The following is a 22,735-nucleotide window of genomic DNA, read 5'->3' as shown; positions in this document are numbered from 1 at the left end:
CTTTTTTTTGAACTCGTGGTTGATGTATCGGGTTCGGATACTTGGATGGTCAAACCGGACATTTTGAAAGTTCGATGCTTCATATGTATAACCATGTCATCATAAATGGTTAGGGAGTAATATAACCATAAATCACTGATTACCACAGAATCATGTTCAAAATGACCTCGACATAGCTCGTATTTCATTTCACATAACTTTTGAATGATTCACATACATACCTCCATGATAACAACTATGACCACCACACTGCTAATCTTTAACTGAAATACCGACACAGATGCAACACCGTTATAAAATATAACCAAAATACTTTGAATTAATTAGGAAAATGAAGGTGATCCTCCTCAAATGTAATATTCAACTATAGCATCATAACAATGAACCAGTGAATTGTACAAATGTTTAATTCCAGAAGAAGACATTCAGAAGTGCTATTGATCGTTCTCAGAAGACAATCAATTTATTGTAATGCACACTTTTACTAAGAGCTCATAGAAGGGAACTTAGGTCTTTGTTGGTTGCCAGGACTGGTACCTGGTCCAGTCTCTCTGCCCAGCATGGAGAGTGTGTCCCTTGGAATGATAGATGTACTCGTCACCCTCTCCGGACAAGTTCTCCTTGTGGTCCAAACCGTACCTCTTTGGTTTCAGGCTCAAGAGCTACAAGACAGTATTTTACCATATTCAGCACATACTCAAGAAATTAGTTTTCAATTGCTTTACAAAAATACTATATAAAAAGACTAACCTCATCTCCTGTACGATCAGTTATGAAGTGTAACCACCCATGCCATTCTGGTGGAACTTGAGAAGCATTGTATCGCCCCTTCGAGGCATATTCCACCCACCTATGCCTTCCTATGTAATGAAAAACAGTGTCATTGGAAGAATTAAAAGGAATACTGGTGAAACACTACATACATTTTGTTTTTCCTGACTTGCTTCAAACAAAGAAATCAGTGGAACTTGAGCATAGCTGAGTTATATATGACCCCTGAAATTAAACTAAGCTACAATTGCTTTATTTAGTACTAAAACCATAGTGTGGTTATCAAAGCGCGACTAGTCGACCTATCTGATAAAAAGTTTGTTGACTTGTCATGTATTTGAATTTAAATGTCATTCACGTACCGTAAACTTTTAATGTTTCGACTTTTTTTGAACGAAAATATATATATATATATATATAATTTAATAATATAGCCGGACTTTAATAATATAGTATAAATATTTTATAAATTATTATAATTATTAATTTGTTGACTAGCCGGACGTCCGACAACTCAACTTGACATACTGTCGTGACAACCATGAATGATAATAGACGAATATATAAATAATGTTGTCAATCTATTAGACTTGAACTGGTTCCATAAGGCTTATGGTGAAATATCTAATTGTGATACTGTATCACTGTAACTTTAAGTTTAAATTTGCAAGACATATGGAAAATGGGTAAAAGTTCTAACAATACAATATGTCACTATAATAAACAGTCAAAATAAATGCCCACCATATTGAGTGTCTCCAAGCTTTTCGTAGTATTTATTACCAAACTTATCAACGCCGACAACAGTTGCACCTAAATTATGTAACTTTGTTTGCCTGCAATAAATAAATCATAAACTTGTGTGAACACTGTGTTGCAGAAATCAAAATGTGACTTGCTCAGATATGGCAAATCCACAGGCAAAATAAATGAAGATGATAAAGATGAGCGACACCGAGATTTTTTTTATAAAACATGATTAAGATCAAAGACATGTTTGCGTTGTACAAATAGAGAATTAGCTAACACTGTTTGTTGGTTTCCAAGTCCTGTAAAAAATGGTGTAACTGAGAGCCAACAAGCGCATATAAAATATATTACTTACAGAAGATTTCCGTCTGCAAGGCACTTCCTGTAAATTGGAAAACAGAAGCGCACCAGTTAATATATACATCTACAAAACTATCAATGTTTAACAAAACACAGAACCACAACCGCATTAAAAAGTAATTATGTGAAGGAAAAAAATAGATAAAGGTTACAAGGCTACTCTTACGTCAAACATGAAAAAGGCTCTAGTTTTCGAGTACCAGGGCTTGCTATTTATGTATTAATGTGCTGAAAAGTGAATCTATACTTAATTTTTTTTTAAAATTAACCTCATCTTCTGATGGATAAGTCCTAGTCGCCAAGTTCACAAATTCACAATCAACTTTCACTTCTAACACCCATTAACATCCCTACACATTCGTAGGTGCCAAGATTAACAAAATTAGTCATTTACTACCTCGATTTGATAAATGATTAGGGTCTAAAATGTTGGAGACAATAATTATGTGCTTCATATAATCCTCTGGATGTATTTATACATCTAGCGTTTACTATTTGCTTTAGACTATAATCTAACAAAAAGTTAATACATAGGGATTTTAATTATTCCCTAGACTTTTGCATAGTCTGTACAGTGTGTACATATAACGGACTAGGTGGGATATGCATCACAAATTATACCATAATGCTAGAAAAGAAAATTAAGAATCAGGAGGTTTGGGAGGGGACATGTAGTGCGTGAATGGGCCGAAGTGCAAAGTATTCTTTCAAACAAAATTAACATCACGCAATGCATTTATTACGATTATGGTGTCCAGGATTAGCAATCTTTTGAAACAAATATACAGCAGTATTTGCATACAACAGAATCCAAGAAAGCAATGTAACGACTCAAAATTAGTCAATGCAAATTCAGAGCTGAGATATTTGTTGATAGGGTGATAAAAGCACGCAATGATACGGTGACAAGACAAGACAGAACCATGGTAGGGACGTAGTAGAAAAAGGATGAGTCAGATCTACAACAGAAAAAATGAAGGCCTTGTAGAATATTTCTCGTCGTGTCTTGTAGCTGGAATCAGATATAAAAAGGGTGATTGATGTGATCACTTGGTCAATAGTGAAAGCAACATGAACTGAAAGGGGTGAAGGAAGGACAAGCGGTAGTAAACTGGATGCCGGGGGGGGGGGTATGGATAGCAATAGACACGGAGGGAAGAGAAAAGGTGAGGAGGGGTTGAAAAAGGTGGCGGCATCATTAGACATTGATGAAAGAAGTGGAGGGTGGAGGATCCTTGACAAGAAAGAAAGCTGACCGATGAGGAGGTGCAAGCAAGTGTGTGGGTGGGTGGTGGTAGACTGTGCTTTTTCTGGACTTTGGAGTCTTGTGGAGGAGAGTAACAAGAATCGAATACAATGTAATTCCGGTAAATCAAGTGGGGTGATTGTTCCCTGGGCTCTTGCGTTATCTGTAGAGCATGTACAAAGTGAAATGCATAATATGTATACTGCTCCGTGGATTATATTTGGTGGCAATAACAACACAAAACTCTAACAAGTGAAATGCATAATATGTATATTGCTCCGTGGATTACATTTGGTGGCAATAACAACACAAAACTCTAACAAGTGAAATGCATAATATGTATATTGCCGATAGAAATGACAACCAACAATAACTCTAGGAAGGTAGGAGACTGCGTAAAAAAAATCAGTAATTTATAAGAGCTACTGATAAATCATAAGCCTGCATCAGAAACCCGAATGAAATGAAATATACAGGTGGAAATGTAATAAAAGGTGAATTTGCATTAGAAACACAGTTGGCCCAGATTATCGATGAGCATTCACTAATCCTTAAGTTAAAACGAAATCAGTGAATGAATAACTCTATCCGGGCAAAATAAGATAAAATGAAATTGTAAATGAGCTAACTAAATTCATGTCAAATTTAATTTATCCCTAAAATTTTCAGATGCGCACGCAGAACAACAATTAAATCAGAGGCTTGAAAGCAATAGGGTAGCTTACAAATTATCAGGCAACATAAGTAAATCCAAAAAAAAAAAAAACAAACAAAAAACAAATTGAATTAGATTTATATATAAAATTAAAAGAATAAATGTATATAAGGAGGGAATCAAACGAATTACAAGTATCCTTCGTGTTTGATATCACGAATGAAGGTGAGCAAGCCCTTCTCCTTGATAGATGCAAAGACGGTCTTGACCAGGGTTGTTGCCATCCTCTAACCCAGCTGCTGCCCTCTCTCCACGCCTCTTCCGGTATCTATTTCCTTCTCAACAATTTTACTTCTTCTTTTTATGACGATGCAGTAAACTTTTACTCACTGCAGGAAGCAGGATTACAAATATGACCCTTACTTATTTTCTGTGCAAAGAAAAAGCATTTACTACGTTAACGAATCCTACGAATGCATTAAATTCTCCTTCATATCTATAAATAAAAAATATAATTAAAAAATAATTTACTCTTTTTACGGACAACGTGTAACTACTTATCTATTATACCTTGATGAACACTCTTGATGAACACTAGTGAAAAAACCCTAAAATTTGTACTAAGAATGGCACTTTGGTAATTATTTCGAACCATATTTTCAATTTTTGACCAGTAGGTAGGGGTGAGTATTTGGTTCGGTTAACTGAATACCGAACCGAAATAATCGAAATAATTTGGTTCAGTTACTGAACCGAAATAATTCGAACCGAAATAATTCGGTTCTGATTTTTTATGTTATTCGGTATTTCGGTTTTTTCGGTTTTTTCGGTTTTTTTACCGAAATACCCGAATTACCGAAATTACCGAAATATAATAAAAAATATATATTAATATATATATTTATATTTATATTTATATATTACTTATTTTTACCTAGCTAATTTCTTTTTTTTCACTTGAATTATCAATTCCCCGTTCCCAACTTCGCTTTTCCTCTCTTTTTATTTGTTATATTTAATTGCTATTTGCCTAATTTAGATTTTAATCTATTTAGTTTTCATGATCTTCAATTTAGTTGCTAAAATAAAAAACTAAACTAACTATTTAGAATTACTTTTATTGTAATTAAGACACCACATCATAATATTCAGGTGCATGAAAGTGAAGTTAAAAGTATAAGGTTAACTGTTGTACGATCATTAATCTTTGTTGTAATTTATTAAATATTTTATTATTAAAATTTTAATTTTTTTTCCTAATTCATTTTTTTAATTCGATTTTCGGTTTTAACCGAAATAATTATTTTGGTTCGGTAAATAACCGAAATTATTTCGGTCCACTATTCGGATCTGATTTTTACCGTTATTCGGTAACCGAATTATATTTCGGTTCGGTTACCGAATAACTGAATACTCATCCCTACCAGTAGGTCGACCCATATTCCTAAATCAACTAATTCCTATATGAAATTGCAAAGATCCATGGAGTATCCATATCTTAAATGGTACTCCCTCTGTCCCTAAATACTTTTCCCATTTGTGTCGGACACGTTTGTCAATGCACGTTTTTTATTGTTAATATCTTTAATTTCGTATTAGTATTAAATATAAAAATTTCACTGTATTAAAGTACCGTAAACACGAATACAACAAGATCACTCATGACTATATTTGATCTTTTAGATTAACCGTAAATTAATAGTCAATCGCTTAACGTGAACAGTAACAAAAGTCAAAATGAGAAACGTATTGTGGTACGGAGGGAGTATTTATCTATACTATACTATAATAACCGGAATGATGTATAATTTGGTTCAACGGTTATTCCCTAATTTTGAAAAAATTAACAGATTTCTATAACAAAGCTTATATATATTATTGATGTTATCGGACCATTTTCAACTCAACTTCAACTTTGTACTTTCATATTATTATTATTATTTTGCAAATTTATTCTTTAATCCAATTCTAACTTTTATGTCAAATATTTTTATATTCGTGTAGACTTTGTTAAGATTATTAGTAAAAATTTATTAAAATAACTTTTCTGAACAAGTTATTTTACAATTAAAAAGCAAAATTTTATATGTGATTAATATAATTACTTAGTATATCTCCTTTACTATTGAAAAATCATATTTAATTTGTTCAGATATGGCATTTTAACTTTGAAGTTAAGTCAATATATTAAATTTTATTCATAGTAAAAACTACAAAAACCATAATATTAGGATACTAAAAAATGGATAAATACAAATGTCACACCCGGAGATTATTATATAAATTAGTTTATAACTTTATTAACATCTATTTTCGTATGAATGTGAGAAATCGAAGACTGTGCTGATGGAGTTTTTCATTTAATGTTAGGAGGGTTTTAAAGGTAATCACTCGTTACTGCATGGACTAAAATATTACTGCATTTAGCAGCACCTTTTTTATTAGTTATTTTTAAATGATTTAAATATTAACAATTTTAATAAAAAATTTAATTGAAATTTAAAATTTAGATAAAATAATTAAAAAGGCATTAGGTTGTATATTTGAATATCGAGTCTTGTTGTATTTCATTAGGAAATTATATTTTGTGCAAAACTTGTAAGAAAATGTTTTTTTTATAAAATAAAAAAATTCTTTTTTGGAAATGAAAAAATTGAAAACTATATCAAGAAACAACATTTTTTGCAAATGAGAAAATTGAAAACTGTACGAAGGAATTGTTGGGTTTGTGAAATATATAAATTAAATCTATGAAATTAGAATATTTGTATTTAGATTAGTCTTCTTTTTAGGTTTGGACTATATTTTATTTAATCTTGGTATTATGATATGTTCCTGATTTGAAAGATATCGTTTCTATATATTTTCTAGTTATTTATTTATTGTGACTCATTTTAGGTAGAGGATAAACTTTAACATCAACTTATAATTATTAATCAGAATTAATAATTATTAAATATTAGAAATTTGGACTATGCCAAAATGCGGCATAACAACTAGCCCCCGGTTTTTCTGTGTAGTTTGCTGCGGTGGAGAACTAAAATTCTTCGAGCTTCCAAATTTCCCGAGTCACTGGAAAAAACTGATAATAATATATCAGTAAACCACATGGAGCATTATAGTGCTCATATTCACTATGTGAGTGCAAGTATGACATCATGTGAAAACCAATGTATGATATATTTTTTGCCAAGGTTTTCAAAAGTGCGAGTATAGTAATATCGTTTTGAAATCCATTATGGTCTTCATTTTCAAGTTAGGACCTTAGCGTTTTGTATATATAATCTAAATTGGTATGCACGTTATTCAAGTATCATTGACTACACATTAGGATGTGTTAGGCGTTAAATCAGCTATAGAGGGGGTGAATACAGTTTAAACAATCAAATCGATTTAAACAACTCAACAGAAAGAACAGTTTTTATATTAATGGATAAAAACTGATTACAATACTCTCTCAAAGGATTAACAAATATCCTTGAGAGTTGTTAGGTTATATGAATGATATATCAATTCGAACCAACATATTAAGTGTAAACCTAACATGTGCTTATATAATGCACAAATACACAATCAATCTAGAATATATGTTACAATAGAATAAGAAATCCTAATACATATCCATCTATTTATTGCTACAATAAGTAAAGTATTACACCGACACATCTCTGCAAATATATCCTCCTTAGATATCTCCTGATTTCCAGCTTGACATATACATATATGAATAAATATTGATGACAAATACTGATCAACAAATACTGATGATAAATGTTGATGACGTCATCATTGTTAAACTCTGATATCAAATACTGATTGGCAAACTCTGATAGTTAAATACCGATATTATCAATTTCTTCTTACAATCTCCCCCAACTTGTGCATTATGAAAATATGTACAAGTTTCTAATTGATAATATGAAAACAATCTAAATGTAGAAATACTAACAAATGTACAATCTTACAGTCAGTGGTTTAGACTTTAACTTCAGTCTTCAACCTTGGCAAATCCAGTAGCATCATCAAAGAATTTCTTGAGTAGATTCTCTTCAAGAATATTTAGATACATCTACATTTTATGTTTGATATCCTTGAGCTCTTCTGTAGATTCATCATTCTGATAGATAGCAGCTCCGAGGTCATGAATATTTGATCTTCCAAGTGACAAATCATCCAGCTCCAAGAAACCAACTTTCTTACCATTTGGATTGAAAGTAAGAATATTTATACCAAGGGATGTAGTCACTATGGCTCCTAATATAGGCATATCAACACCATTTTCAGTATCATCAATGTACTTTAGAGTGTATTTTGATTTGTAAGTCATTCCTCTCTGCTTTCTGAATACCAGGTCTTTCAGATAAGCAGATCACCTAACAGTTGTAGAGTTGATTATCTTTAGTAAAGCTATGACATATTCCAACTCTTGCCGTGATTTGTCTCTCATTTGCTCTTGAGAAATCTTCAACCTCTTTCCAGACTCAAGAAAATACATTATCTTCTCTTTTGACTTCTTTGTATCATAAAAATCAAGCACTATCTGAACTGATAGAATCTTCTGTAAGTATTTAAGTTTCACATTCTCTCCTACTCTTGTCAGATTCCCTGGCTCTCTTAGAATTAAAGCATTATCAGTGAAATTATCAGCATTTGGAAGTCCCAAACCACCTCTTCTTCGAGCCATTCTTGCTTGTGAATTACCACTGTAGATTTTATTAATGGTCTTAGAATAATCTCTTTTTGGTGCAGGTATCTTGCTTCCCTATAGTAGATTTTTATTCTCTTCAAAAGTCAATTCTGGTTTATCAGAGTTTAAACCTTCAGAATCAGAGTTTGAGTCTCTTTCAGGAATAGGATGATCGACTTTTATTTCTTGAGTTGTTTTATCAACAACATGAGTAGTTACAGAGGTTATGACTAGTTGGGCTTCAACATTTAATTCTTCAACTTGAGCAATGTCAGTGGTTGGAATGATTTGTAATTTCTCAGCCCAATCAGATCCAGGAATCACTTTTCTTTTCTTGTGAACCTGATTGGATTGTTCTTCAAGAACCTTTCCTTCATCATCATCATCATCATCATCATCATTATCATCATCATCATCATTAGCTTGGCTTACTGAATAGACTGTATCTATCAGTGTTTGAGTTGTAGTGGATGCTGATTTAGGCTTTGATTTTGACTTTGACTTTGGGTTTGACTTCTCACCAACCTTCTCTTTTCCCTTATAACTCCTATCAGCATTTAAAATGACTTGAGACCTTAGAACATGTCTTTTAGCCTCAGTTTGCCTGATTTCTTTGATCACCACTCCTTTGGTTGGCCTTTTTCCAGGAACATCTTCATATAGCGAGACATTATCAGTATTTACTGGTCTCAAATATTTAAATTTCTCCTCTATCAGCCTTTCAACTCCTGGATTTTCTCTTTCAAAGATTCTTCTACTCACCTCAAAATCATAAGCTGATATATTAGAATCCCTATAAAATAGATTTATCTTCCTTCCTTTGTACTTCAAAGTTTGTAAAAACTGATTTGCCTCAGCATCAACTTCTATCTCCAGAATACCTTGGTCTTCTTCAGCATTTGTGACTGTCATAGTTTCCTTTGTAGTCATAGTTAATTCTTTTGTAACTGTTGTAGATTTCTTCCTTCCATCTCCACTACTCCTTCCACCGTCACTCTTTCTTTGGATAGTGGACTTAGAAGTGCCACTAGAGCCAACAATATTTCCACCCTTATTTCTCCCAACTAACTTTCCACCCGTGCTCCCACCATCTGGAGCATCATCCTTGTCATCATCTTTTACTGGAGCTGCTTGCATTTAGATTTGATATTATCTCTCCCTTTTTGACATCATCACAAGCAAGAGGGAAACAATCATCTCCATGGATTGTTGGACTTCATCCAGTTGCACAGACATTTTATTCAGAGTGGCTTTCAACTTAGCCCGATTGGATTCAAGTTTGTCTTGTCTGGCAAGGACAAGCTTCAATTGCTTTTACAAATCAAGCTCATATTTAAATTTAACCTCATATCTTGAGTCAGTCCATGTGAGAGTTTGATTTTGCCTGAATAGTATGAAGGGATTTGACCAGTAACGCTGAAGCCTTGAGATGGGTGAGTACATCAGGATTTGAGATTTTTTCTCAATTGTCTCTAAGTGTTGAACAGCATGAGGAACATTAATAAGATAATTTGGATCCTTCCATTTAGATACCCATTCCTCATCCAAGTACTTCTTGGTGTTGGCTTTATCCATTTCAGCTATCTTCAGTTTCCTGTCTATTTCTGACATGCTTTCAGGAAAGATGATCTCATCAAGATCTTCATCAGGATCTAGTGTTACATTGATGTTGGATACATCAATATTATCTCCATCATTAGACTCACTATCATGAACAGATTCATCATCAGCAACTGGTTCATTGACTATCTGTGTTACTTCATCTTCAACATCGACATTTAAGATTGAGTCAGGATTTGGAGCAGTATGTGATCCAGGTGCTTCAAAAATTGCCATACCATCAGCATTTAAGTCTGCATCTTTAAGAATGGTGGCCATATGAACTGGAGCATCAGTTTTTAACTCCATAATATCAGTGCCATTAGAATGTTATGGTGATTCAAGAATTGTGGCTTCAACACGAGTGGACTGTTCTATGATTTGATTAATAGCAGGAATAGGGAGTGCAATAGTGGATGGATGAGAAACTTGAATGGACTGCTCTAATACCATATTTGATGAATCAGAGTCTGATGGAGTATCATCTGATATTTCTTGATTTGAATCACTTGAACTTGACTATTGATGTGAATCATGTTGCTCCCCCTCAACATGTGCTTCGGTATTTGTAGTATTTCCACTGATATGTGGCTCATCAGAGTTTAAAGTGATATCAGGATTTGTATTTTCAGAGTTTGTCAAATCATCGGGATTTATCTGTTTAGCATATGGTACTTCATTTTTAAGCTCAATTCTTCATGATCATCTACATTTTCTAGACCTGTAATCTTCTGGTCATCAAAAGATACATGAATAGATTACATGACCACTCGTATTCTCAGATTGTAAACTATAAAAGCTTTTGTAGACAGTGGATATCCTACAAAAATGCATTCATAAGCTTTTAAATCAAATTTTGTAAGCTGTTCAGGATGAGTTTTGAGAACAAAACATTTGTAGCCAAATATGTGAAAGTACTTCAAATTTTGGCTTCTTTCCCTTCATCATTTCAAATGGTATTTTTCCATGCTTGTTTATCAGAGTTGTATTTTATGTGAAGCATGCAGTTTGTACAGCCTCAGTCCAGAAGTAGGTCGACAATTCTGTTTCTTCAAGCATGGTCCTTGCAACTTCTATAAGAGTTATGTTCTTTCTTTCAACAACTCCCTTTTGCTGTGGACTGTGAGTTCCAGGGGTAAAAAAATCATGTTTGATCCCCTTGTATTTACATAATTCTTTCATAATATTCTTGAATTCAGTTCCATTGTCACTTCTAATGATCTTTACTTTATGTGTTGATCCTTTTTCCAGTTCCCTTACATGATCAAAAAGAATGGATAGAGTCTCGTCCTTGGTGTGCAGAAAATACACCCATGTGTATCTTGTATATTCATCAACAATCACAAGTGTATACCTCTTAACAAGAAACAAAGAGCAAAAGAAGAGTGCAAGAACTTAGCCATACAAAATCTAGATCTTTATATAAAGACATTAAACTTTTTACCAGAGTAACATTATAATACCCGATTTAACTCTTGTATATTCTTAGGGACATTATAAACACTATTCGCTAATTAAATCGTAAGCCATACAAAAGCTAGATCTTTGTATATGATTTAACTAGCTTTGCAGCCCGTGTAATGCATGGGCATACTCTAGTATTCACAAATTGATGCTCTATATGTTGAGTTTTATCATGTTTCTTGTTAGGATTGATTGCAATAGAATGTTAGTATGCTTTTACAACTGCTATATTTGCCAGATGTTGAAGGTAGAAGCTATCTTAATGTTTGAGAACACATCAGAGAAAGATTTAGCAGCCAAGTTGTTGGTTAATAGGTAAACTGTTGTGAAACCGTTGAGAGGCGGGAGGAGCCAAGTGAAGAAATTATATTTGGTTTGGGAGCTGTAGACTTGTGTATAGTGAGTGTGTGTTTATCTCAAAGCCTGTGCACATACAAGCTTGAGTTATGTGCCAACAAAGTATAACTCTAGTTTTTCAATGATATTGATTTTCATTTGCCTATGCCCCATGGGATACTTTGAAATAAAATGATAAGTGGATTTTATATCTACTTGAAACGCTTCATTTCAGGCTTAAGTTGGTGTTTTGGACTCAAGTTGGTGGTATTTTTGATGTGCTTTTGTGTTTGTGCATTTCAGGCATCAGTTAAAAGAAGAAGGAATCTTTTTAAAGAATTATGATGAAAAGAGATCAAAATTGGAAGCCTAGGCCATTCTCAAGTTGTAGATAATCTCGTTAGCTTCGTGTGGGCAGTTGAATCACCTAATTCTGACGAGCAGAACTCAAGATACGGACAAAAGAAGAATTGTCAGAATTTTTCCAGAATTTCAGCGCGGCCGCGTCAGAACCAGCACGCCCGCACCGCTGAAAACACTATTCCAGCGCGAATGCGCCCGAAAACAGTGCCCCTGCGCCCGGTTTCTGCCCCAGAATCTTGATTTTAGTCGAAATTGAAGATTTTGAGAGTCCTGGTCATCCTGGAGCCTATATATACCCATAAAAAGACGTTTTTAAGAACAAGGAGACCTGATAGAGCAATAAAAAGACCTAGAGAGCACGAGAAGGCTACGAAGAAGAAGATTTTTGTTTTCTTTGATTTAGGCGATACTTGGATGCTTGTTTTCGATTTGTTCTTGAACCCTAGTACTCTTATATTGTTTATTATCATGCTTTCATTGGAACTCATGGTGATGATGAGTTCGATTATGAACTAATCATTATCATGGGGTTCTAGCGGATTTATTTATGGATTTTTTTAGTTAAATTATATCGATACCTTAGTGTGTGGTGATTGTATGATAACCTAGTATTGGTTGTGCTTATTCGTCTTATGTGTGTATCTAACATATAAGATAGCGTGTTAATCTCTATTGAAGCAAAAGTGAATATAGAGATTTGGAACTTGCCATGCTAGCATAGGTTCATGTGTTATTGTTATGCATGATTCGTAGGTAATTTTAACCATCTTACTTGCCCTATGTAATCACGATAGATAACTTGCACATTAAACCGTTATGTTTTCAATTCTTTTAGACATATAAAGACTAAGCATAATTCGTGTCTATTTAACTTCTATCTCTTTTATGGATGCTTGGTAGTATGGTACTCGTGCAACAAAAGTTGGCGTTTATCAGTTTCGTGTTATATGATTAGTGTCATCACCATTACATGCTAAGGTTAAGAATAATGACTTTGAATGAAGTATTTAATGAAGTTAGGATCCCATGTTTATCATATATATTAATTTGACAATTCTTGTTCTCTTAGTTATAATTGTTAGTTTAATTCTTAGTTATAAACAATCTCAACTTGTTATTTGTCTTAGCATTGAACGATAGCCATACCATTGTTGCATATGTGCATAATCTTAAGTTAACCTAAACCAGTCTCTGGGGGAACGAATCTGATCTATATCTTATACTACTTGCAAATGCGTATACTTGCGTGAATTTTAGCGCGTGTTTTCGCCCTAACAAGTTTTTGGCGCCGCTTCCGGGGACTCGGTATTAATTTTTAGTTTATGTGCTTGTCATCAGTGGTCGTTAAAGTTCAATGACTCGGACTCTTTTACTTTCGTGGTTTACTTGTTGTGTTTCATGTACTCATTACAATGGGAGATCCAGCAGCACGAACTAAAGCCTTGATGGATTTTTCTCAACCCGCGATCAATGACATTCAATCTAGCATTGTCAGGCCAACTATCACAGCTAATACCTTTAAGATCAAGCCTGGCATAATTCTTATGGTACAAAATTCAGTTCAGTTTGGGGGTGCTCCAACGGAAGATCTCAATACGCACATTAGAGATTTTATAGAGATCTGTGACACCTTCAGGTTCAATGGTGTTTGTGAAGATGCTATAAAGCTTAGGCTTTTCCCATTCTCTCTGAGGGATAAAGCTAAGTGCTGGTTACATTCTCTACCAGCAGGTTCTATCACCACTTGGGAGAATCTTGCTCATAAGTTTCTTACTAAATTCTTCTCTATGGCGAAGACAGCTACAATCAGGAATGCTCTTACTCAATTTACGCAGCAATCGGGAGAATCATTATATGAAGCTTGGGAGCGCTACAAGGAGATGCTTAGGAAGTGTCTTCATCATGGAATGCCTGATTGGATGATCATCAATTATTTTTATAATGGTTTGGGAGCACAGTCCAGACCCATGCTCGATGCAGCATCAGGTGGAGCCTTATGGGCTAAGAGCTACGATGAAGCTTATAATCTAATTGAACTGATGGCTGTTAATGAATATCAGTATCCAACCCAGAGATTGTCACAAAGCAAGGTAGCAGGAATTCTTGAAGTGGATATAGCTACGGCTATCACTGCTTAACTAAAGGCGTTGTCTATGAAGATCGATTCCCTGGCTAACTATGGAGTTCATCAGAGGATGAGTATTTATGAGCTATGTGCAGGTTCACATGCGACGGAGCAATGCGTTATATCTAGTGAATCAGTTCAGTTTGTGAGCAACTTTTAGAGATCGCAGCAACCAGTTCCAGATACTGATCATCCTGACAACTGGAATTATCCTAACTTCAGATGGAGCAACAATCAGAATGCGATGCAACAGCCTTATTAGCAGTATGTAGCAAAGCAATTCAACCCTCCTGGTTTTCAGCAACAATTTGTACCATGACAACAACTCCAACTTCAACAACAAATTCATGGAGGTGAAGGTCTATCTTTGACTAAAAAATCTGAATTGGAGGAGTTGCGGCTTATGTGCAAAAATCAGGCTCTTATATGCCAAAGCCAGGCTGTTTCTATCAAGACTCTAGAGGACCAAATAGGGCAAATTGCTAACGCCTTATTGAATCGACCACCAGGAATGCTTCCTAGTGATACAGAAGCCAATCCAGGCAAAAGGGAAGTTGAAGAACAGGTGAACGCCATCACCTTGAGGTCTGAAAAGGTCGCAAGACCCAAAAATTCAGCAAGACGAAGAGCCTGAAAAATCTCAAGTTTTAGAAAATGAAGTTGTGACTGAAGAAGAAGTGCTGAAGGATGCCGAGGTGGAACCAAGGAAGAAAACTGTGAAACACACTCTTCCTGAGGGTAATACAAGGGAGAAACAGGTCTATCATCTACCCTTTTTTTCTAAGAGGCTGCAGAAGCAGAAGTTGGATAAGCAATTTGCTAAGTTTCTAGAGGTGTTCAAGAAACTTCACATCAACATACCTTTCACTGAAACTCTTGAACAAATGCCTAGCTATATGAGGTTTATGAAAGGTATTCTCTCTCGAAAAGTGAAGCTCGATGACTTAAGACCGCTGCTCTTACGGAGGAATACAGTACTGTGCTGCAACAGAAGTTGCCTTTGAAGCTTAAAGATCCTAGAAGCTTCATTATTCCTTGCACCATCGGAAACTTGTCGCTCGACAAGTGTTTATGTGATTTGGGAGCTAGCATCAATCTGATGCCCTTGTCTATCTTCAAAAAGCTTGGTCTACCTGATCTGAAACCAACATGCATGTCACTGCAACTAGTTGATCATTCCATCGCTTATCCGCGAGGAATAGTGGATGATGTCTTAGTTAAGGTGGATAAACTCATCTTCCCTGCTTACTTTATAATTCTTGATTTTGAGGAGGATAAGAAGATTCCCATTATCTTGGGAAGACCATTATTGGCTACAGGTCGAACAATGATCGATGTGCAAAAAGGAGAGCTTACGATGAAGGTTCATGATCAAAAGGTCACTTTTAATGTGTTCAAGGCAATAAAGTTACCTAAGGAGGAGTGCTTTAAAGTAGAGTGGGTCGAAGATGAAGAAGGAACAGAGCAAATGCAGGTTTTGAATGCACCTCCGTGGAAGAGAAAGTTGGATATGCCATTCGATTCTCTTGGGTTAGCAGGGCTGAAAATTTCTCAGGAGCGTCTCGAGCCGCCTATTGAAGATACTCCCACGTTAAGCTCAACCCACTGCCAGATCACTTGAGTTATGCATTCTTAAGTGCACCCCCTGACAAGGGGCTGGGATATATTTGTGATGATATAGAGGGTGGCCGAACGAATACTCTAGTGCCTACATAAAGTTCTTCTCATGTGCAGCAGGTAGTTGATAGGACTGGTGTTGGTGATGAGCAGTACATGCGAGTAACTAAGCGTATGAAGTCCATGCACGACATTCACCATCGTTTTGCTGCAGATTTGACACAGGCTTTGGGAACTATTTTCCGAGCCACTGGTGTCGAGGTTAACTGGCCACCTGATCCTCCACCCGAGGAGGGTGATCTTTCTGATAACTAGGTATGCCTGAAATCCTTATTATTACCTTCAATGAGGATATTGAAAATTTTAAGTTTGGGGGTGATAATGTAAGGATTAGTTTGTGTGTGTCCATATAGATTCATATGGATTCATATTGCATGATTAGTAGTAGTTCATTCATATTTTTGCATGATTGTTCATTTAGGACATATTTGTTTGCATTTTTGTTCGTGTTATTATGTGAGTCCATGTAGTTGCATTTATATGCATATAACATGATCCCTTAGGTTGAGCTATTTCTGATTGATTGGTTGAAGTTGATGTGAGTGTAGTGATGACGAATAGAGGGATGTTTAAGTCCTATTTAATTGATTTGCATGCCAGAAATAAATAATTGCATAAAGTCTTATAGGATTGCTCTTGATCTAGATCATGATCATAGTTGTTTGTTGTTGAGATTTAATCACTTGGTTATATTTAGAATTTGTGATACTCTCATAATGACAAAAAGAACACTGAATTTTTAAACTGGAAAAAAACTTGGATTTCATTGCTAGTTGTGAATCAGGCTAGGTGTCAAATGGCTAGTAGCCGGCTCATATTTTTATGAGTAGTCTAGGGTTGAATGAGATGGGGCAAAATGTACTCATTCAGAAATTGTTGAAAAAAAAAGAAAAAAAGAAAAAGAAAGTATGTGTTTATGCATAATTGATCAAGAGTGAACTCTTTAATACTCGAGTTATTATGTTCTAGGGGACTTTGTGCTTAGTGACCTAAGGATTTTATAGTCTGGGATCCGCTAACCTAACACTCGCTACATGGGTATTATTGCATAAGTCTTTTGGGACCTCATTTATAGCACGGTCAAGTAAGCATCTTTGTTATGTGTTCAATAATAGCATGAATCCTTGTATAACTCTAGTAGAAAGGAGGTGTTGTGAGTCATTATGCGGTTAACGTCTATTCTAGTTATAAACTTGTGATTGTTTTGATGAAAGATAAGTTATGGTTATTGATCTAGTATCGAGAGTATATCTGTTAAGCATCCCACACACGCACGTTTCTGGTTTGTGAGTTGGTTTATGGGATTTATTCAAACTCTGTTTTAAGTCATTGTATTCTTAGATGCATTGGCTTATTCATTTGGTTATGGTTATTCTGAGGGGATCGATGGCATTATCATTTAGTTGCATTCACGTAGTTGCATTCATGCATTAGGTTTGTTTTATAGTTTTTTGAGTCTGTTTATGCTTGAGGACAACCATCGATTCAAGTTTGGGGGTATGATAAGTGGATTTTATATCTACTTGGAATGCTTCATTTCAGGCTTAAGTTGGTATTTTGGACTCAAGTTGGTGGTATTTTTGATGTATTTTTGTGTTTGTGCATTTCAGGCATCAGTTAAAGGAAGAAAGAAGATTTTCAAAGAATTATACTTAAAAGAGATCAGAATTGGAAGCCTAGGCCATTTCCAAGTTGTATAGAATCTCGTTAGCTTCGCGTGGGCAGTTGAATCGCCTAATTCTGACGAGCAGAACTCAAGATACAGCCAAAAGAAGAATTGTCAGAATTTTTCCAGAATGTCAGCGCGGCCGCGCCAGAACCAGCGCGCCCGCGCCGCTGAAAACACTATTCCAGCGCGCCCGCGCTCGAAAACAGCGCGCCTGCGCCCGGTTTCTGCCCCAGAATCCTAATTTTAGTCCAAATTGAAGATTTTGAGAGTCCTTGTCATCCTGGAGCCTATATATACCCATAAAAAGACGTTTTTAACAACAAGGAGACCTGGGAGAGCAATAAGAAGACCTAGAGAGCACGAGAAGGCTATGGAGAAGAAGACTTTTGTTTTCTTTGATTTAGGCGATACTTGGATGCTTATTTTCGATTTATTCTTGAACCCTAGTACTCTTATATTGTTTATTATCATGCTTTCATTGGAACCCATGGTGATGATGAGTTCGATTATGAACTAATCGTTATCGCGGGGTTCTAGCGGATTTATTTATGAATTTCTTAAGTTAAATTGTTTCGATACCTTAGTGTGTGGTGATTGTATGATAACCTAGTATTGGTTGTGCTTATTCGTCTTATATGCATAGCTAACATATAAGATAGCGTGTTAATCTCTATTAAAGCGAAAGTGAATATAGAGATTTAGAACTTGCCATGCTAGCATAGGTTCATGTGTTATTGTTATGCATGATTCGTAGGTAATTTTAACCATCTTACTTTCCCTATGTAATCACGATAGATAACTTGTGCATTAAACCGTTATGTTTTCAATTCTTATAGACATATAAGGACTAAACATAATTGGTATCTATTCAACTTCTATCTCTTTTTTGGATGCTTGGTAGTATGGTACTCGTGCAACGAAAGTTGGCATTTATCAGTTTCGTGTTATCTGATTAGTGTCATCACCATTACATGCTAAGGTTAAGAACAATGACTTTGAATGAAGTATTTAATGAAGTTAGGATCCCATATTTGTCATATATATTAATTCAACCATTCTTGTTCTCTTAGTTATAATTGTTAGTTTAATTCTTAGTTATAAACAATCTCAACTTATTATTTGTCTTAGCATTGAACGATAGCCATACCATTGTTGCATAGGTGCATAATCTTAAGTTAACCTAAACCAGTCTCTGTGGGAACAAATCTGATTTATATCTTATACTACTTGCGAACGCGTATACTTGCGTGAATTTTTGCGTATTTTCGCCCTAACATAAAAGTCAAAGCTATTAATGAATGTTTGATGTTGAAGTCATTATAATATCATGGTGATAACTTTACATACATCCAGAAAAATATACCATTTCCAGCCTCACCGGATTATGCTTCAAAATTCAAAAAGCATATAACTGTATCACTTGATCTATTTTTGCGCGGCAAGCAGTGGCAACATGGGATACAAGTTCCCTCAACTAGAGCATGTAAACAGTATTGATCCACAAACTGAGATGCTAGTATTTACGTGCCTCGTTCCGCATACACATCTTATGGCACATAAAATATTATAAAGTACTTATGAGCATCTGGTTTACGGATCAAATTTATTACAAATTCTTAAGAATACCGACCGAATACTGGTCATAAGTTCGGTAGCTATTATGTTTTACCGAGTTGATTGTCGTATCTTGTGTTTTGTAGAATATGAAACCCTTAAGAAATACTAAATGGGTTGTGTTTTTAGTTTCACGCCTTACATCTACCCGAAATTAAAACTCAAACCTAGAAGTATCATTTACATTTACGGAATATCGCTGTGTGTTTTATAAAATTTCTAAATGAATCAAATTCTGTGGACAATAATGGCGGTTTGAGCGTCCGTCATTACTACTTGTGCAGATAATTTTCGTTGTTTAAAAGAAAAATTTAGCTTTTTTCAGTAGTACCTGATTCTTGTGATTCAACACAATTGTTAGTTTCTCACTACATAATATGTATATCCATGTATGTAATATCCCGTATTTTTCAGAATTATTATTATTATTATTATTATTATTATTTGAATATATTTATGTAATTTTCTGATTTGAAAGGAATAAAATGGTGGATATTTTATTTCCGTTTCTTGAGTTCGTGTCTTTAATTGGATTAATGTGGTAATTAATAGCTGGTATCAATATTTGTCAGTATTGTGAAAGTATTTAAATACTTTTAATATTTCAAAATTTTATCTGAAATTCGATCGTTTTATCAATATCGGTAAAACTGAAGGTGTTTCCCAATTTTGGGGACCGAGTAAATATTTTACTCGCCTCAATATTTTATTTGTGTCAGAAATGCTATTTGGTATTTTACTCGTGTTTACATGGGCATAGGGTGAGTTTTAAAATATTAAAAATGATATTTTATAGCTATTTTGTTACATGTTAAATGAATTATTATGTGTTTATTATTATTTAAAAATGTGTATTGTCATGATTTAGCGTGCGATAGATTTATATGTGGTCCTGTAAGGACCAACATGTTTTCCGGATGTTTATTATGTGTTTAAAGCGTTTATATGAGAGTTTACACAATCTGGACGCGCGTCCAAGTGCGTTTTTATCGAGATACTTGTTTTATCTCGTTTTATGTGTGTTTGCATGCATTATATGTGTTTTCGGGGTTTTCTGTTAATTTAGGTAATGTTTCAGTTTCTCAAAAATCAACGGACCGGGAACCCACCGGGACGTCAAAGCGCACAAAAATTGTATTTTCATTTTTAGAGGATCGTGAGACTTTCAAATATTCAATATTTTTGCATTTTCGAATTATTCATAATTTTTGGGGAATTTTGGCATAAATTTTTATATTTATTTAATTAAAAATTATTCCCCGAAATTATAGTTTTGGGGCCTAATTATTTTAATCAAGAGATAAAAACACCCTGAATTGATTTTGGGGTATTTATTTTCCAATAATATAAATAGCTACTTTTTTATTATTTTCATAATTATTCTAGAATAGAAAAACAAATTTGGGGTTATAATTGTGTTCTTGACACAAATCCAATAATTTTGAGAGCGTTTCCGATCCGTTCTTGAAGCTTGAATAACCGATTTAAAGCTCTCATTGAGCCCTTCATTTTGATATCAATTTCAGCAGTTGAGGTGGGTTATTGATTAAAATCGATATTTTATGTTCTTGAGTCGAATTCGATTTATGATTTATGCTAGTTGTTGGATGATTTGGACGTTATAATTAGTTTTACCATGTCCAGAACAGTCAAATTAGGTATAAAATTGTATTGTTTGAATTTGGGAATGATTAAGTCGAGTTCATAAGTTTTCTAGTTTTTAATTTTTGATTTTTCAGTTTATTGATGGCGTGTTTGTTGATGCTGTGTTGTGTAATAGATTGTAGAGAATCCCAGCTACGTTTTGGTATTTAATTCATCGAAATTGGTTGAGAATTGTGTAGTTTCGGGTTTTGCCAAAAAATTATTTCGGATTTGGCCGAAGAATTCAATCAGATTGTTGTTTGTTGTTGCTGGTAATCAAACAGAGAAGAGGATGTTACGTTGCTGGAGTTTGGTTGAAAAACAGGGTCTAAAGGTGGTATTTTGGGTCGATAGAGCTCGACTGGAGGCTCGCCGGACTACCGGCCGGAATCTAGAAATTTCCAGATTTCCGGTGGCGTTCTTGGAAGCTCCGGCCAAGTTCAGCCCTCCTCCCCACCATTTGATTCAGGGTTGATGACAACCCATATCTCCAAAAGTGTTTGTGTGATTTATTTTTAAAAATAAATCAAAATTCTAATTTTAATTCCTATAATCATTTCTTCTTTCCTAAATAGATTTGGGTAATTATTTTAATAATTAACTGAATTATTTTAATTTCAAAATTTTATTTCTTTTATTATGTTCAAAAATCCAATTTGATTTAATTATTTATAATTTATTTTAGTCTATTATTTATAGATTTAATAAATTGATTAATTCATTTAATCAATTAATTTTATTTATAAATAGTTAAATAAAGTATAATTATTTATAATTAATTCAAATAATTTTAAAAAATTATTTTTTGAGCTTTTAAAATTTATATTTTGGTATTAAAAAATCAATTAATATTATTATTAATTAATTTATTCCCATTTTATTCTTATTTTATTCGTAATAAATAAACCGTTCGTCCATTTTATACGAAACGAACGCGTCTAGACTCATAAAAATATTCCGCTTTCATTAAAAATACTTTCGAGACCCAAATTCTTTTGTTTCAAAAGGTCTCTTATTTTACGAGTCATTCTGTTTCGATTATTGATCGATAAATCATATATTTGACCCGGTTTCAGTTTTAAACATACCAAGTCGAATGTTTTGACGAACCGAGGCATGTGTGATATGAATATGTGATGCTTGGTTATATTTTTATATGTCATGTGAATTACGTGCGTACGTGGGTCAAGAGTCTTATGTTTGACTATTTTCTTTATGTGTGGGCTATCGTATGGGTAGATGATAAGGTTTTGACTCGTAGTTCGTCGAGTAATTATTGTTTAGACGATTAAAGTTGTATCTTTTAATTATAGATATGGATCGCTCAAGACGATCTAGACCAAATGTTGGATAAAGAGTGAAATGGAATAGTGTTGGCTATTAAGCTTCTAGCAATCGCAGGAGCAGCATATCAGTGAATTATTGGAATAAAAGACGGTGATGTCTCGAGATGCCAGACTGAGATAATTATGTTATTGCGAGTGTGACTAACTGTTAAACACCAAAGGCAAGTATCCCTATCTTCACTTATCGTTCAAGTGATATTTATTTTGAATCCTATTATGCAAATTCTCTATACTATTCTAATTCCAGAATAGTTTAATGATTTACATATCAAACTGCTTACTTATGATTATGCAAGTACTCTTATGCTATTCTAAGTTCAGAATAGTCTAGTGTTTTTACTTATCCAAATGTTGGATTTATAAATGCTTTATATTTTAAGAAAAATGATTTTTTATAAGTATTCCTACCCAAGAGAATGAGGGCATAAA

At 34.2% G+C, this 22,735-nt stretch overlaps 1 protein-coding gene and 1 non-coding gene across 2 annotated transcripts; both read right to left on the bottom strand.

Annotated features, from left to right (window-relative positions):
- Positions 1–291: 291 nt before the first annotated feature.
- On the bottom strand, positions 292–4,171 carry LOC141708332 (putative NADH dehydrogenase [ubiquinone] 1 alpha subcomplex subunit 12). Its single transcript, XM_074511907.1, has 5 exons — positions 3,975–4,171; positions 1,877–1,903; positions 1,516–1,607; positions 751–860; positions 292–662 (listed from the first exon to the last, which is right to left on the bottom strand). Exons 1-5 carry the CDS (start codon positions 4,064–4,066, stop codon positions 507–509), a joined length of 477 nt encoding a protein of 158 aa, XP_074368008.1. The 5' UTR covers positions 4,067–4,171; the 3' UTR covers positions 292–506.
- A 9,862-nt stretch (positions 4,172–14,033) lies between these two features.
- Positions 14,034–14,140, bottom strand: LOC141709632 (small nucleolar RNA R71). Its single transcript, XR_012570197.1, has one exon. It is a non-coding gene; the product is annotated as a small nucleolar RNA R71 (small nucleolar RNA).
- Positions 14,141–22,735: the final 8,595 nt, after the last annotated feature.

Source organism: Apium graveolens, chromosome 2 (genome assembly GCF_009905375.1).
Source record: "Apium graveolens cultivar Ventura chromosome 2, ASM990537v1, whole genome shotgun sequence".
NCBI lineage: Eukaryota > Viridiplantae > Streptophyta > Magnoliopsida > Apiales > Apiaceae > Apium > Apium graveolens.
This window is presented reverse-complemented; position numbering and strand designations above follow the sequence as displayed.